The 15635-nt window shown below is 36.9% G+C and overlaps 2 protein-coding genes across 4 annotated transcripts in view; both read right to left on the reverse strand.

Annotated features, from left to right (window-relative positions):
- Positions 1-1195: 1195 nt before the first annotated feature.
- LOC129407172 (cytochrome c oxidase assembly protein COX16 homolog, mitochondrial) lies at positions 1196-5578 on the reverse strand. Its single transcript, XM_020921951.2, has 4 exons — positions 5422-5578; positions 4982-5059; positions 3683-3751; positions 1196-1664 (listed from the first exon to the last, which is right to left on the reverse strand). The coding sequence occupies exons 1-4, from the start codon at positions 5479-5481 to the stop codon at positions 1542-1544; spliced, it is 330 nt and encodes a 109-aa protein (XP_020777610.1). The 5' UTR covers positions 5482-5578; the 3' UTR covers positions 1196-1541.
- A 748-nt stretch (positions 5579-6326) lies between these two features.
- actn1 (actinin, alpha 1) overlaps positions 6327-15635 on the reverse strand; it is a 73562-nt gene continuing 64253 nt past the window's right edge. Inside the window, exons 14-22 of one of the 3 annotated variants that reach the window (XM_055154355.1) lie at positions 14530-14670; positions 13574-13756; positions 12604-12738; positions 11903-12082; positions 11317-11463; positions 8710-8790; positions 8378-8443; positions 7607-7765; positions 6327-6873 (exon numbers count right to left, since the gene is read on the reverse strand). In XM_055154355.1, the coding sequence (XP_055010330.1) occupies positions 6715-6873; positions 7607-7765; positions 8378-8443; positions 8710-8790; positions 11317-11463; positions 11903-12082; positions 12604-12738; positions 13574-13756; positions 14530-14670 (1251 nt within the window). In that variant the 3' untranslated portion in view covers positions 6327-6714. The remainder of the gene's footprint in view (positions 6874-7606; positions 7766-8377; positions 8444-8709; positions 8791-11316; positions 11464-11902; positions 12083-12603; positions 12739-13573; positions 13757-14529; positions 14671-15635) is intronic. The other 2 variants (XM_020921945.2, XM_020921944.2) reach the window with 2 other exon arrangements.

Below are 15635 nucleotides of genomic sequence, written 5' to 3' on the forward strand. Positions count from 1 at the left end.
AAGTCATTGCAGCAGAAATTGCATTGTTTTGTTTGTCAAATGAAGAAAAAAAAAACAAAAAGGTAATAGTGTTTTGTATTATGGATGCGATAAAGCAGGAACACAGCACAAAGTAATAACTGTCAGTGGGAGGGATTACTATCTTCCTCCATAAGCCTCGGGATAGGGCCAGACACTGCTGCTGTTTATTCTGCTAGATTTTCTCAAAGTAAATCAATGCTACAAAAATGGCATTTGAAAACGGCCTCTGACAACGAAGAAATGAAAATAACAAATAGGATCAATAAAGAAAATAATTTATTAAAAAGCTTGTAGATGTTGATACATTGATAAATTGCTTCAGTCAAGACACCGCTGTGAAAGGTACAAGGCTAAGGAGAGAGGACACGCCATCTACTGGTGACGTCAATTACAGCATTAGGTTCAAGGAGATCATGTATGCACTTTTGGGTTTGAAGAAGCAGACAGGAGAAGCCAAAATGCATACTTTTGCTGTTTATTTTTCCAACTATATTCATTTGAAAATTTTGATTAGTTGAGCTTTTAAATATATTTATACAGTATTTTAAAAGGTCCTATATTATACAACATTAACTCATGAAAGCCATATTATAATGCTGCTAAAAACCTGCTCAAAAACATACCTGGAGTTGTGTTTTCATTCATTCACACGTTTGAGTCATCCTTTATTAGTCTGTCTACCTCTCCAAAGCTCAAAATGGTTTATTCCACCTTGTGATGTCATTTTGTGGTAGGTTTCAAGTTAGCAGCTACCCATTTTATTTTTGTTCAGTAGAGATTGGCAATTCTAGGGCTGAAATTACTCATATGATTCTAGTGAAGGTGCATAATAAAAACACAGTGGAGCACTTCCTGTATTACCACACGACATCACAAGGTTGAACAAAGTGTTTTCTGTTTGAGAGAAGAACTCAGCCTGAATATGCAGAGTTTGTGAGTTAAACGTGTGATTGAAACAAAACACAACTCTGGGTATGTTTGTAATGAGGAAACAACTTTATAACATAGCCCTTTAAAATAAAAAATAAAAATAAAACTTATATAGATATCTTAAAGCAGCATGTTGTAAAGATAGAATAGGCCTGTTGGATGTACAGTGTTAATAGGGATAACTTAAGTACACCACCACCACAGTTTCACACAATGGCATTAATAAAAGAATAAAAAAAGCCAGTCAAGTAAAGACATTTATTTTCATTTTGCTATGGCCTCATGAGTGGCCTTACATAACAAAACACCTGCCATTACTCCTGTCTGTCTGTTCAGAAGATTTTTATAGATTCTGGTGACACATTATTAGACCCTGCTATCTTGACATTTTGTAAGATTTATGGAGTCAATTTTTACCCACATATTTATTTTTGCACAGTCCAACATAAGCAAAGGCAGTTCAGTCCCTGCCTCGATCCTGTTGGCTCAGTCCTGGTGTGGTGGGCTCAGGCTGACCCTCTGTAGTCCTCCTCTGTCATCTTGTTTTGTCCTCTTCCTCAGTCCTCTGCAGTCTTTTATATTGTCAGAGCTCAGGTTTCCTTTTCAGGCTTGCTCTGACGACTGCGCTGCTGCTCCTGGTACTCCCGTGAGTCCTCCCAAGGACGAGGACCACGGATGTTCTTCCACTCATCCAGATTCACCTGCTGCAACTTCTACACATCACACCACAGACAAGCCACATACTGCTGTTACCCTCCAGGTTATTCAGGTCAGAAATAAGTATCGGTAGTTTGCTAGGGGGTGCTTTCAAAAGAAGCTTAATCATGAAAACCTAAACTTAAGAATCTGATATGAGTCACCACAATGAAAGTACATATTTTTCTTTTCTTTCCTAAAAATACAAACAGCTGTTCAAGATATGCTGTAACTATTATGTATTCATTAAAGATCCTAGCTTGAGCTCTTGTGTTTTCATTCACACACCTTTAAGAAACCCTTTTTTATTAGTTTGTCTACATCTCCAGGAGTTCAGTAGAAATTGGCAATTCCAGAGCTGAAATTATCCAAGTGATTCTAGTGAAGATTTATGGAGTTTAAAAATATAATGGAGCACTTCCTGTGTGACCCACATCAGAATGGGGGAACAGGTTGTTTTCTGTTTATTTGGCTGTTTTTTCTCTTAAACTTTAAGAGAAAAAATTGCCAAATATGCAGGGAACTTATGTGTTAAACGTGTGAATGAAAAAAACAAAACTCCAGGTATATTTTTGATGTAGAGACAACATTATAAATAGTGTAATATGGGCTCTTTACATAACTATGGAACATCATTGTATTATCAAATGTCTAAACATCATGATGCTTTTTGGACCAACAACAGTGAGTCATTATATAGCTCAATTACATGCAAGTAGTTAAAAAACAAATTACTCTTCCAAATGAATCTGTCACCCTGAGTCTATATATGTTTAAGATACATTTTTTGCCTTAAATGCTGAGAGTTCACGCAATAGTTCATTCAAGTTTAGACTGAACAGATGTTTAGGGAATGTGGGGGATGTAAGACAAGTGTTTTTTTAAAGAGTAATGCGTTCTTCAAATGACGCTAAATTAACTCATGTTCAGCGATTGCAGCAAAGTGCAGCTGGTGCTCTCATACAGATTACATCTTCCCGATTGCAAATAAAATGAATCTTGTGACCTGTTAAATGAGTCTTTTAACTGATTTTTATGGTGTATAATTTTTGGGTGGTTGTAAAAAAAAAACAAAAAAAAACAGGAAAACACTGAGTATTTATTTATGCAGCAATAGTAGCTAAGTGACCATAACTGTTAAATCCTTAAATATATTTTTCAGTTAATATGTTGTTTTTGACACATTAACGATAAATATTTATGAGATGTGAGGTATTTATATTTACACAGCGTTACATGAGTCATTACTGTTATTTAACGCTTTAGGAAATATCACACATACACTGCACAACTGAGCTTATCCCCCCAATCAGATCACACCTCAATTCTGTTTCTGTACTACATGGCATAAGAATATGGTTGTTTTCTGTGTATGAAACACATCAAATGCCAAGAATGTAAATAAATACTTGAGCATTTGTCAGCTGTAAATAAAACTAACTGTTTTGTTATATATATGCACACAAGACACTGCTCTCACATCCCGTTCACGCCTTCACACTACCATAGCTGTGAAAAGGACTTTACATTGCTACAGTAAAAAATCACATTAACATCTTAGTTACTGCTACTAATATCTAGCTCACATAGGGCTGCAAGATTAATCACAGTCAAAACAAAATAGCAATTTGAACGAACACAATAAGCCAATCGCAAAAGTTATATTTTTTAAGTACTATAATTTCCTCCAACTACATATCCAGTCTTATACTGCAGAAAAACTGCTAACCCTGTAGCTGAGATCTATACAAGCATGTTCTGAAATGTAATTCTTGTATTACTTTGTCAGTTCTTGTTTGTCTTTTTGACAATTATTTTGAATGTGTTTAAAATGTGAACTTTGAACAGAATCAGATTATTGAAACACCTCACACTTGTAGAAGTTGCTGTCACAAGCACACATCTTCACGTGTTTAGATTAATGCTCTAATGTAGTAAGATTGTTACAGACAATGGCAATAATTTTGAGTCTCTTGTTTGTACATCTAATAAGTACACATCTTTTGAACTACTACATTTAAACTACACTCCTCACCTCATACTCCTCCTCCAGTATGGTGGCCTGTCTCTTGACGTTCACCTGAGCCTCAAGTTCAGGATCCAACTGTGACAGAACAGAAGCAACTTAACAAAGCAACTCCACGAAATTTCAAATATTATCAACCGTAAATATCAAAGCAGACACAGTGGGAAACAGAAATAAAAACAGACATGTTCAGAATACACAATAAGAGCTTCAAGTCATTATAGTTTTACCTTTGAAGTGTTTCAAAAATGTTCTTTAATGAATAAATAATGATGAGCTCAAGTCTGGCCCCTAAACTCAAAATCACTCACATACTTTTCAGCAAAAAGAAGAAATATTTTTCTATTCTATTTTCTTTTCACTTTGATATGAAAATAAATAGTTTAGAGGGGGTTATTTCTTCAGTTCAGTTCTGGTTCAGTCCTGGTTCAGTCCTGGTTCAGTCCTGGTTCAGACCTGGCTTGCAGACTGGTCTATAATTCTGGGGAGTCCAGTGGAGCTGTGTGGCTTTTGCAATTCAAATAGATTTCACCCGAGAATAGGTCTGAAATGAATTCTATTCTGAATCATTACTTTTAATGAGTTCTAATATTTTATGGCAATATTGCTGCGGTTACTCGGGTGACTGATGACTTTCATAATGCCCTGATTGATTTTTAATTAGACCTACACTGAGACGGATATCAATTATTTATAGAAAATGTTGCAGCCTTCACCACGAGGAATTAATAGCCCGAGTAATTAGTATCTCACCTAGTTGAGAGAGGGTATTTCTGCTGCTAATTAAGAAAACTGCAGGATGAAACTGATTACAGAACAATTTTAAGTGTGTTTTGATGATAGTTTCACCATACGTATATAGTATGCATGCAAGTCCAATATCAACACAAATAACTCCACAATCCTTCATAGCCCTGATTATAGAAGTTTGTTTATGCGTCCTTATCCAACTGTAATGAAAATTAAAATATGTATGTGAACCCCTTGATGTCTCTTTTCATCTGAAACTGGTATTGGACATGCTGAAGCAATTATATCTCCACTGAGATCTCCATTTATAAATATATATGTACAGTCTATGATAATAACCCAGAGGAGCAGGAGAAGGAGGAAGTCTGGGCATCTTTGCTTATCACACCTACCCCTGTGATCAAATGAACGTCTGCGAGAGAACTGCAATAATAGTTGTGACCACTGGGGGGACCTTTTACACTCTGATGTCAAATCAGACAGGATTTTTGGATACAACTGTTAATCTACTCTTTAGAGATGTGATCTTTGAAGGAAAGTCGTTTTCATTTCACTCACCCTTTTCCTGTGCCTCTGTGCGTCATAGCGGATCTGTGTGAACTCCTTCAAGCCAAAGGAGCCTCCAACCACCAGCAACTGCACAAACATGTCAATTTATTGCTTTATAAGTTTCTGATATAGCTGCTTTGTGCAATTTAGCTACGCAGGTTTGAGCTTTGAAAAACATACACTGACAATGACGTACAGCTTCGTAAGGGCCCATGAATGAATATAATAAAACCAAAATTAAGTATATTTAAGTGACAAGTCAGTTTGCTTTTGTGTAGCATTAAATTTAATCAAAAGACCTTCTTTGTGTTAAATCTAGGGTTACCACGAGCACTACACATGATTTAGCCACCGCTTTACCAAGTTCACTTATGAAATTATTTATATTGGCAGCATTTTCTTGGCGCTTTGAGCATTGATGAATCGCTAACAAAATTAAATAAACTCACCAGCATTGGGACTCCATACTTGACGGTTTTGTTCCTTTGTAAAGCTCTTAAATTAAACATTATTCCTCTCTTATTTCCATCTCAAACCTGGCAGGTCATAGCTGAGAGGCGCTTCCTTGATATGTCCGATGACAAAACGTGTCCGGAAAAAACACGGAACAAGATTATAGTTCCGACTCGACAATTTGCGCGGTTTCCATAAACTGATTATTTGTACTATTTGCTTTTCTTCATACTTAAACTTAAGCTACATTATTATATTACTTTTTCATATAACAAGCAAGAAAATAAGGCTAAGAATATAAATGTCCAAATTTATTTATTTATTTATTTTTCATGTTAAAAAATATGTAGGCTATCCATGGATTATTAATAAAAATTTAAAAAAAAATTTTAAAAAATTGTAGTTCTATGAGGCTATCTTTTAGTATGTCTATTCCATGGATATCTACTTCTATAAACTATTCTGATTGGACACTGAAACTCCTGCTTGTTCAAATATTTAAAGTGTTGTTTAGGTTGTATGTTTTAATACACAAGCAAAATATGTCAGCTATACACTTGGATCTCATTCACCTGCATACTGGTGCCATTCTGAAGTTGTTTGACTATTCAAATGATATAGTATTCTGTACTGAACTTTTGTTGCAAACTATACCTATGGCAATGGTCCTTTTCATCATACTGAAACCACGGATACCATCTTCATATTACCAGACTATTTTGGGTACTGGATAAAAACTGATTATTGTACAAAATATTACAAACAATTTAACCACATTTCATATTCTTGAATTCTGAAGATAATTCTTTAAAAACCCCCTGCCAAGTTTTAATAAATACTATTAGTTGTCCCAAACCCACTCATCATAATAAGAACATACTTCAAACAGAAAGAGCACATAGAAAGTATATCAATTTCTCTTTATTACAATTGTCTCATATTTTCAATCAGATGAAGAAAAATACCTTTTTTCGTTCCGTATAATAAAATATGTTAACTTTATTCATTTTTTATGAAGAAAAAACAATGACGACAAGAAAATACAAACAAAAGACAAACATTTCTCGCTCCCTCTTTGTAAACTTAGAGAGCTTCTGCTGCATTGCATGACAACGGAGACAGACTGTGAGGGAGCAGTGGGCATATGGATGGGAGAGAGGGACAAAAAGATAAGGCAAAAGACATACAAAAGATGCCGGGACAGGGAGTGTGTGTATGTGTGTATGTGTGTGGGAGGGGCGTGGGTCGGCTGGATGTCCCATTTGAGGATATAGTAACAGATAGAGGGTTCAAAGGTCACTCTCTCCGTACAGAGCTGTAGAGAAGGACATGTAATCCAGAGCACCAGGTACAGCGTCGGGGCCGGTGTAAGGGGCCATGCGGGCAATGCAGTATTCGGCTTGGTCCGGAGGAAGCTCGCGACGAAGCTCATCGGCCAAAATGTAGTTCTGAATCATACACAAAATGAGAGCATAAATAAAAATGCAAGAAATATTATAGTCTATTTATTACTCATAATTTTGATATTACAGTAAGATTGGTTGTTTTTTGTTGCAAGAACTTGCGACACTAGAATTTCCTCATTGTGGGTCAAATAATGGTTCTCACGTATTATCTATAATGATTTGCAACAGGGTGAGAAAACAATCATTATTTAAATTTGGGTTACACTTTCATTCTTTGTTGTTTTACAGAAACGCTACATGACAGTGCTTCCCCATAATATGTCTAAAACTGGTTGCTTTTTGGGAACTGGTGAACAGACTTTATGGAAAATTGTGCAAATGCATAAAAAATTGTATAATTGTTTTATTATAATGAAAAAATGTGATAACAGTCTGCCATCTGGTGGTCACAAAGGGATTGTTAAACTAAAGTAATTAAAATGTAACCAATTAAAAATGAACTATTACCATACTGCACTCCAGAGAACATACTACATTCTGTGAGGGGGAAACTACTGGACTTTGAAAGGATATGGACACCTTTTTTGAACATCTTCTTGACACTTGATAGGACTAGACTGTTACCAAATGTTACCAATTAAGACAACAAAAAATGCCATCACCTTTTTTAATCCAATTGTGAAAATGTGTAAGACGTATTTCCTTAGAATTTCAGTTACAATCACAAAAGTAATAGTAAGATATATAGTAGTAATAGCTCTGTACAGTCTGTTACCTTGTCTCCAGCCAGGATCTTGAAGGAGGCCATGACCTGGTCGGCTGTGTCTGTATCTGCTGTTTCTCGGGACATGAAGTCGATAAAGGCCTGGAAGGTAACGATGCCCATGCGATTTGGGTCCACGATGCTCATGATGCGGGCAAACTCATTCTCACCCTGAACAAGAGACATAAATCTGTTAAACTATTGGATGTAATAGTAGGTTGCCACAGCGCACAGATAAGTCAAAGCACCATTTAGGTACTACCCCACAAAGCATTAGGAGATTTTAATTTTATTATGTATTTTCATGCTGTAACTGAAGTGCTACGTTTTATGTTGCTGTCATCACATCTTGTGTCCAAAACCAAACCAAATCACTATCCATAATTAAAACTTAACAAGTATGATTATGTCAAGTATTTCTTTTACTTATCAGTTCTTAAGTTCAAATTCAGTTCTCTCAAAAAGGTTAAGTTAACCTAAATTAGACAACATATCATTTTGGGATGGGTTTACATTAAGGTTTACGCTTTGCGGGGTAGTCATGCCAAGTTACAACTGGTAATTTAACAAAACAAAAGTGAACAAACAGTGACCAATATCAACTTGCATGCTCTTATATATATAACAAGTAAACATCATTACAGTGCTTTTGTTGTCATGGGTGAGTCTCAATATGAAAATACATTCTTCATGCAAAATACGTTCCTTCATGACCAGTTTCAGACAGTTCCTTACTGTATAATCTGTACACAAACACAGACAGTTTCATAGGAGCAACTTTACCAGGTTGTAACCCATGGAGATAAGGCAGGTTTTGAAGTCTTCAGCCTCCATGATGCCTGTTCTCTTCTATAGGGGAGATGTAGGCAACAAAACCAGGAGGAAAGAAAGAATAGGAAAGATCCAGATAGAAGTGGGTAAGACAAGACAATAGAGGAAAGTAAGGTTTAGGTGGGTAAAATCAGGGAAAGTTTGGAGTTATAAGTAGAAGTACAGTACAGTATTGAGTTATGGGGTAGTAACAGAATTGGAGGAAGAGTACAGAGAGGAAAAAGTACAAAAACAAAAAAGCACACGTTAACTCTTTCACCGCCGAGTGAGTCTTCTGAAAGTACCTGTGCATCGTTGCCGATATCGAAGCCCAGACTGATCAGGCAGGCCTTGAACTCCTCAGTGCCCAGAGTGCCGGTGTGGTCCTGGGGAGGCGCGGGGGGGCACATCCAGGGGGGGCCATGCAGCGGACACATACAGCGGTCAGTGACGTGGTGAGACAGACAGGTGGCAGTAGTGGGTTTGGTTGTGATGGTGGTGATGGGAGAAGGGTGCACCATGCGAGGAGGTGGGTGATGTGGGTGGGAATGGGTGGGGAAGGGAGGGAAGGGGGAATATGGGGAGGGAGAGGGATGGGGTTGTAGGTGGTGAGGAGGGAGGAAGGAGTATGGTGGGACATGCAGGGGAGACAGAGAAAAACAGTGCATTTCGGTTAGGATTACTGGCTGGTGGTTCAGGGGGCATTCAGGCGTTAAAGTGCGGAGTGCAGGCAAACTACTGGGCTGTATGTGAGTTTATTATTATCCATATCGTCAATGGCACACAGTACTTCACAACAAAGTCAAATAACTTCAATTTTCAAATACAAGTGACAGGACTATAGCAAATATGAATGTATTTACTGATACTTTGCCGCTCGTGTCATCAACATTCCCTGGGGATGTGATGCTAGCTATAGGCTCCACTCTCACTGAGGCTTTATTAGACTTTGATCGGTGCTTTACTTGAACACAATCTGACCATACAGAACTGACTTAGCTGGAACTACAACAGGTGAGCTGATTTGTGCTGTTAAACAAGTCTCTCACACATAAAATTACAGTCGCAATTACTCACATTCACCATTTTTGTTGAAAATAAAATATCTAAACAGAACCATGAATGCTTGTATTGATCACAGACTCCTGAAAACCTGTTGTTTAAATTGATTTTGGATTTTTATGTGTGCATTATATCAGCATTGTAACTAATGAACATTACACCATAGAAATACATAGATACACCCCCAGCATGATGTCACTACAAAGTATCAGTAAGTATTGCATGTGTAAAGACTACAGTTGTGTAAAACCTGTAACAGTGTGGGTGTCTAGGTAAAATTATAAATTAATTGTTTTTAAAATAGTGGTGGGAAACTACACTTTTCTCAATTCTACTTTTAAACACAGTAAATGCAGTGCTATGTTAATTTGGTTACTAAAGTTCCTCAATCAAACCTATGAAAAGGTCCTGTGCAAAAACCAAAACAATTTGAACACTTTTAATTTAAATACACTAGTGTTTGTGGTCATGCTACTAGTGCTACAACAACTACTACTACTATCACTGCTATGACTGTAACTACTAAAATGAATAGCACAAAACCAAACCAAATCCACTGAGGCTGTGATCATTGCAAAGATATTTAGTTATCTTTGCAAATATTAGAAAATTCTAACAACAGATATATTACGTTTTACGCATTTTGTCACTTTAAAATCAATTGGAGGACTTCTCTATTGACTGACAGTTTATTATGGACCCTCTGCTGTTTTGAAATGCCAGTCAGGACATGCCCTTAAGCCGCAAGCTTAATCTTCATCAAATATGAAACAAGGGTGTGCCGGTGTCTACTGCCCCCTCCTGTGAGCCGGGGGTATTGATTAACGATAGGTCAACCTCGGCACAGGGAAGCAGCAGTGAAGCGTGGTACTCAGGAGGGGGGCTTTATATAAAAAAACTCATCCATACTTGGTGTTGTAGGACTGGGGCAGGATTGAGGCCAGAGGGTCCAGCCACACCATCAATGGAAACACTGCTCTATAATAATAACATCTGCAGCTATAAACGCTAACACAATATTAGACTTCCTCTTTAGGTTTTGTCGGGCTACTGTTGTGTTTTCTGTTATATTACTGATAACACAGAAACAATTTTACAATCTTTGCAGGAAATTATAGGCTTATTTCTGTAGATTCATCCTATTTTGTGTTTACGTTACATTAAGGTTTTGAACTTATGAAAGAATGAATAACAAAAAGGAACAATTGACTGTTTTTAAGTTTAAAATTTCTTGTCAATGTTGCTTTTCTCTGTAATTATGAAATTAAGTGCATTTTCAGATTCAGGTCAGATTCACATTCAGTTTATTAACATTGCACTTGTACACGTACAGTGCAATGAAATGCAGTTTTAGCATCTGACCAGTGTGCCAACAGTATTAGTTACAAATTTACATATGACAGAATATTATAAAGCATGAGCATATTGTCAATCATTACATTCATATTAAAGTGCATGATAAAGTGTATGTATTTTAAACTGCACCATTTAAAGTACAAATTTAGGAGTACGAAGTACATTTTAATCAAACTGAGATTCAATTGGCATGTCTACAGAAAATTCTGTATGTACGTAGTTGCATGTTTGTTTTGTGTTAAAATCCATCTGAACTAACCTAAAAGTCTCACTCATGAAAAATAAGACATTTTAATTTGGTTTTGATAAGAAAAATAATTTAATTACAAAACTTGATTCTGTTTTGCCATACCACCCAACCAGATTTTTCTCTGATTGTAAGAAAAATTGATGTTTAAGGGTAGTCCAGTTTTGTCACTCTAATCTGCTGAGGTAGTGTGTAGTGTATTTAAACAGTATACTAGTATACGTAGCAGTGTGTTTATTGTACTGACCCTGTCGAAGTGGTTGAAGGAGGCTCTGAACTCGTTGAGCTGCTCTTGGCTGATGCCTTTAGCGTCTCGCGTCAGGATCTGGTTCTCGATCTCGTTGATGGTTCTGGCGACGGTGGTGAGGAGCTGCTCCCAGCCCACACGGATGTGCTGCAGAGAGGCAGGAGGAAGAGGAGTTAGGATGAAACTTCACACACTGCCTGCAGGGAAAGACTATCACTGCATATGATGTCAATAGTACTTCGAGTTGCCCTGCTATGCTAAATATAGGCCTGTCAGTGTCCTGTCTTTTCACCAGTTTTGAAAATTGAATACCATACCACATTATTAGGTTATAACATGCTAGAAACTAAAGAATCAAGTCCAGTCTGGACAACCAGAGGTCAACAAAAAATATGTTAATGATGTGGTTCCCAAAGTGAGGTCTGGGGCCAGTCAATTATTTTAGAGTCAATTATTATTAGGGGAGCCCCATGTGAGTTAATGTATCTGTCAGTATTGAAGTATATAAAAATTCTTCTTTAATTGCTGAGACAATAATTAAGTACATTGAAGACTTGAATTAAACGGTATTCAATAACTGTCATACCTCCATGGTGTACTTGGTGTGCTTGTTGTCAAAGATGAGGGCCTCCTGGATGAGCTGGTGGTCTCCTTCTAACTGGTCGATCTTTGGTTTGTAGTTCACGATGCTCTTCTCGTACTGACGCAGGTTTGTGAGCTGGTCCTCCAGGGTACCATGCATTTCAATAGAGATACGGCCAATCTCCTACACACAATGAAATAAGGGTTGAGCAATAACTAAAATATTTAAATTTTTACAACATTTTTTGTATGATTCTCTACAGGAATGTCCACATGAAATAGAACTGCTGCTAAACTATCCCAAGAATCACCTTTTTGTATGCTTTTGTAAATTATGACTTTTCAAATTGCAATTTCAATTCTATAGCGATAAATACTGCAGCCCTAAACTATTAATATCAAAAGATAGTCAAGGGAAATATTACTTATATGGAGATAAATTTGTAAATATTTGTGCATATTATTTGGAGAAAACACAAAAACTTTACAGTAAAATCTTATTCTAAGATGTCTGTCGCGCAGGTGCATTCCATTGCAAAAGAACATTTAATTCTATTAGTTGAACAAAAGTTTGTAAGCCTGAAAATATTTCTCCACTTTGGACTTGTTGGACTCAGTGAGACACAACTTTGTCCAGTTGATAGAGTTCAATCTTCATTTGAAAATCTTTTAAATTATGTAAATTGACAATCTCTTTAAACTCACCCCCATCTTGGTCTGGATCCAGGGCCCTATGACGTTGGCCTGGTTGGCAAACTGTAAACGCAGCCTTTCGTTGTTCTGTTGACGAGTGTGTTCCTCAATCAGGGCCTGGTCTCTCTGTGGCACCAGCTGTTTGACCTGTCAGGACCAGGGCACCACACAATCAGGCAAAGTACTGAACACGCCATTCAAAAGTCATTGTGAAGAAAAGTTTGAGTTATAATGAGGCCCAGAGACTTTTGTGACCTGAAATGCCTCCTCAAAAACTTTCTAGATAATGGACAAGCTGTTAAACAGAAGTTAAGGGTCAATGCAGTATCTATATGAAATGATTTTACATTTGAGCAATAAACTTCGAAATTACCAGAGTTATATCCATAAAAGTGACTGGCAAAAAGCTATTAACTTGAGGTGAAATTGAAGGTGATTTGGGACAATCTATAAGTGACATGTCTAATAAACTTCCATTTAAAGTGTCAGAATACATTTTTCATTTCATCATCAAGTTTACTGTGTAACGTTTCCGGTGGACAGTTCATCAAATGCTTTTCTCCATGGAGATGTCTTTACTTTGTCTGGAATGTTTCACACTGTGGCAATAAAACTATCTATCTTTACAGAGACTAAACCAGTGTAAGTTACTGGTCACATCTATGGAGAGGCAGCCTCGCTCACAGTCAGAATGCCTGTTTTTCTAGGTATTCTTGTTACCACATGTAATTGAATAAATGTAAGATAGAGCTGTTTAATGTAATACTGTGTGGAACATTCCAGGCAGAGCAATGACATATCCATAGAAAAAAGCAGGCAACGGACCCCCAACCAAAAAGTCACACAGTGCACCTTTAAGTTGACAACACAGTATACAGGCATTGTATATTTGTAAATAAATGATTTTACAGAATTTTCTCAAGTGAGTTATCTTATTATCAACATTATTATATTATAACATTATTATGCTTCATTGTGTTACCTTGTCCCATTTGAAGTTGATCTCCTGAGGGTTGATGGTGGTGTAGGGGTTGGTCCCAGCGATGTTGACGTGGTAGGTCTGGACGATCTTAGCAATCTCGTTGTGGATTCCCAAAATGGCATTTCGTTCTTTGTCCGCCTCTGGAAGTGTGGCCTTAAACTGGTCATGGGCTGTGCTTAGTCCCTGCAAAATAAAACAATACTGATGTTATTATAAGTGTTGTAAAAATAAGACTTAGGTACATTATCCAAAGTTTAATTAACGCATATTATTGTATTTTGTAAGATCACGCAACATAGTCAGAGGAAATACTGGAAGAGTCTGCTCCATACTGGAAGAGTCTGCTCCATACTGGTTATATTAACGGATTTTCCATGAATTTTCACAGACTTATAACAGGCAAGAGTAATATTCTATGAACCTAATACTGATACTTTGGGGAGATAATGCATGTTTCTTACTGGACTATGTTGAGTCTTGTGTTGTTTACATTAGCAACTACAACCAATAGGGCAGGTGACGTTTTTATAATAAAGTGTCTGGCAAAGAAAAAGTTTCACAAGTTTCGGAAAAAGTCACATTTAATTTTAAACATTTAAAATCTACTTCTAGGGACCCTGAGTCTGCATTGTTAAGGTTTGGTCCTGGTTTGATCTCAATTAAGAAGAAATTAAAATTAAAATTAAAAGTATGTAGAGTACTGTAATAGACCAGGTTAAGTTACAGGTTTAGTCTCAGTATTGATGTGAGTGGACACAATTTTTTTTTAAAGAAAATACTGTATTTGCCTTTCAGAGCATACAAAACATCAGCTCAACCAGGGTTAAACCAGCACATGGGCCTTTTTATATTTTGTATCAACAAGTGAAAAACAAATTATGTGATACTGCTGAAGGTCAAACTGGACCCCATATGTTCCCTGCACCATGTTCTAAAGGTGCACTTGTTTCGCCCACCTTGATCTCCTCGATGGTGTGCACTATAAAGGTGTCCTGGAGGTCCTCCATGGCGCCCTCCAACCAGTTGTTGAAAGGAGCCGCTCTTTTGGCAAACTCCAGGTACAGCTGGTCAATGGTCTCCAGCAGTTTCTCCGTTCTCTGCAAAAACACACAATATGTCACGAAGTCAATACAAACACAGGGTTTAATGTACATGTGTGTTGAGGGTTTAATTTGGTATAAGATATGTTTATAGGCAATATGTGGTCAATTGTTAGAAATAAGGAATGTCTCACCAAATGTTTGCAGTAAGACTATGACTATAGCTATTATAATTGGATATATTTACAAGTATACTGGACAGATGTATTTCATTTACTAGTGCTGTGTTTACTAGCAGAATATTTTCATGCCTCAAATAAAATAGTGCTGAAATAAAAGTGTTTAGTTTATTCTAAATGTAAAAACAAGGTTTTCCAACAAGCAAGGAAATCCAGTTGTATGCTCTTTTTATTGTTTTGATTTTATTAGAAAGCACTTTGGTCACCTTGAACATGGCAAAGTGCTCTATAAATAAATGTTGATCAATTCATCCATAATTTAGGCACACACATGAATTACAAGTCCCTTGGTTTTTTTCAAAATATTAGCTGCACTTCAGTATTTTCATAGGCTTCAGTTTGACTTTTGCAGGCACCATTTTGAGTACTTTTCACTATTCTTAAACTAGAATATTTTGTTTTGAATTGTCAATCACTATGGAGACAGTGCTCAATTTCAGTAACTCAGAAGCCCATTGCCCTTCTGTGTGCAGCATTAGAGTGGGTTTCAGCTTCCTGTTACATGCAACACTTTGAGGACTTTTTCCCATTTTTGTTTTAAAGGGACAGTTCAGAATTTTGGACATAGAGCCTCATTTCCTAGTGAGCCAAAATACTGTAGATATGTAGAGACACTTTTTGAAATAATCCACCCAATCCTTGTATTTGGAGTGGTTGTTGATGCTAGGCTACCGCAAGTCAATGGCCACTGTTAGCCTGCCACTAAAAACAGTCTTACCCACTCCACAAAACACCCAAAGCAAAACTATTATTACACCAGACTGTCGATGTAAATGTCTGTGG

This window comes from Boleophthalmus pectinirostris, unplaced genomic scaffold (assembly GCF_026225935.1).
Source record: "Boleophthalmus pectinirostris isolate CB_2022bp ecotype Guang Dong unplaced genomic scaffold, ASM2622593v1 HiC_scaffold_10, whole genome shotgun sequence".
Taxonomy (NCBI): domain Eukaryota; kingdom Metazoa; phylum Chordata; class Actinopteri; order Gobiiformes; family Gobiidae; genus Boleophthalmus; species Boleophthalmus pectinirostris.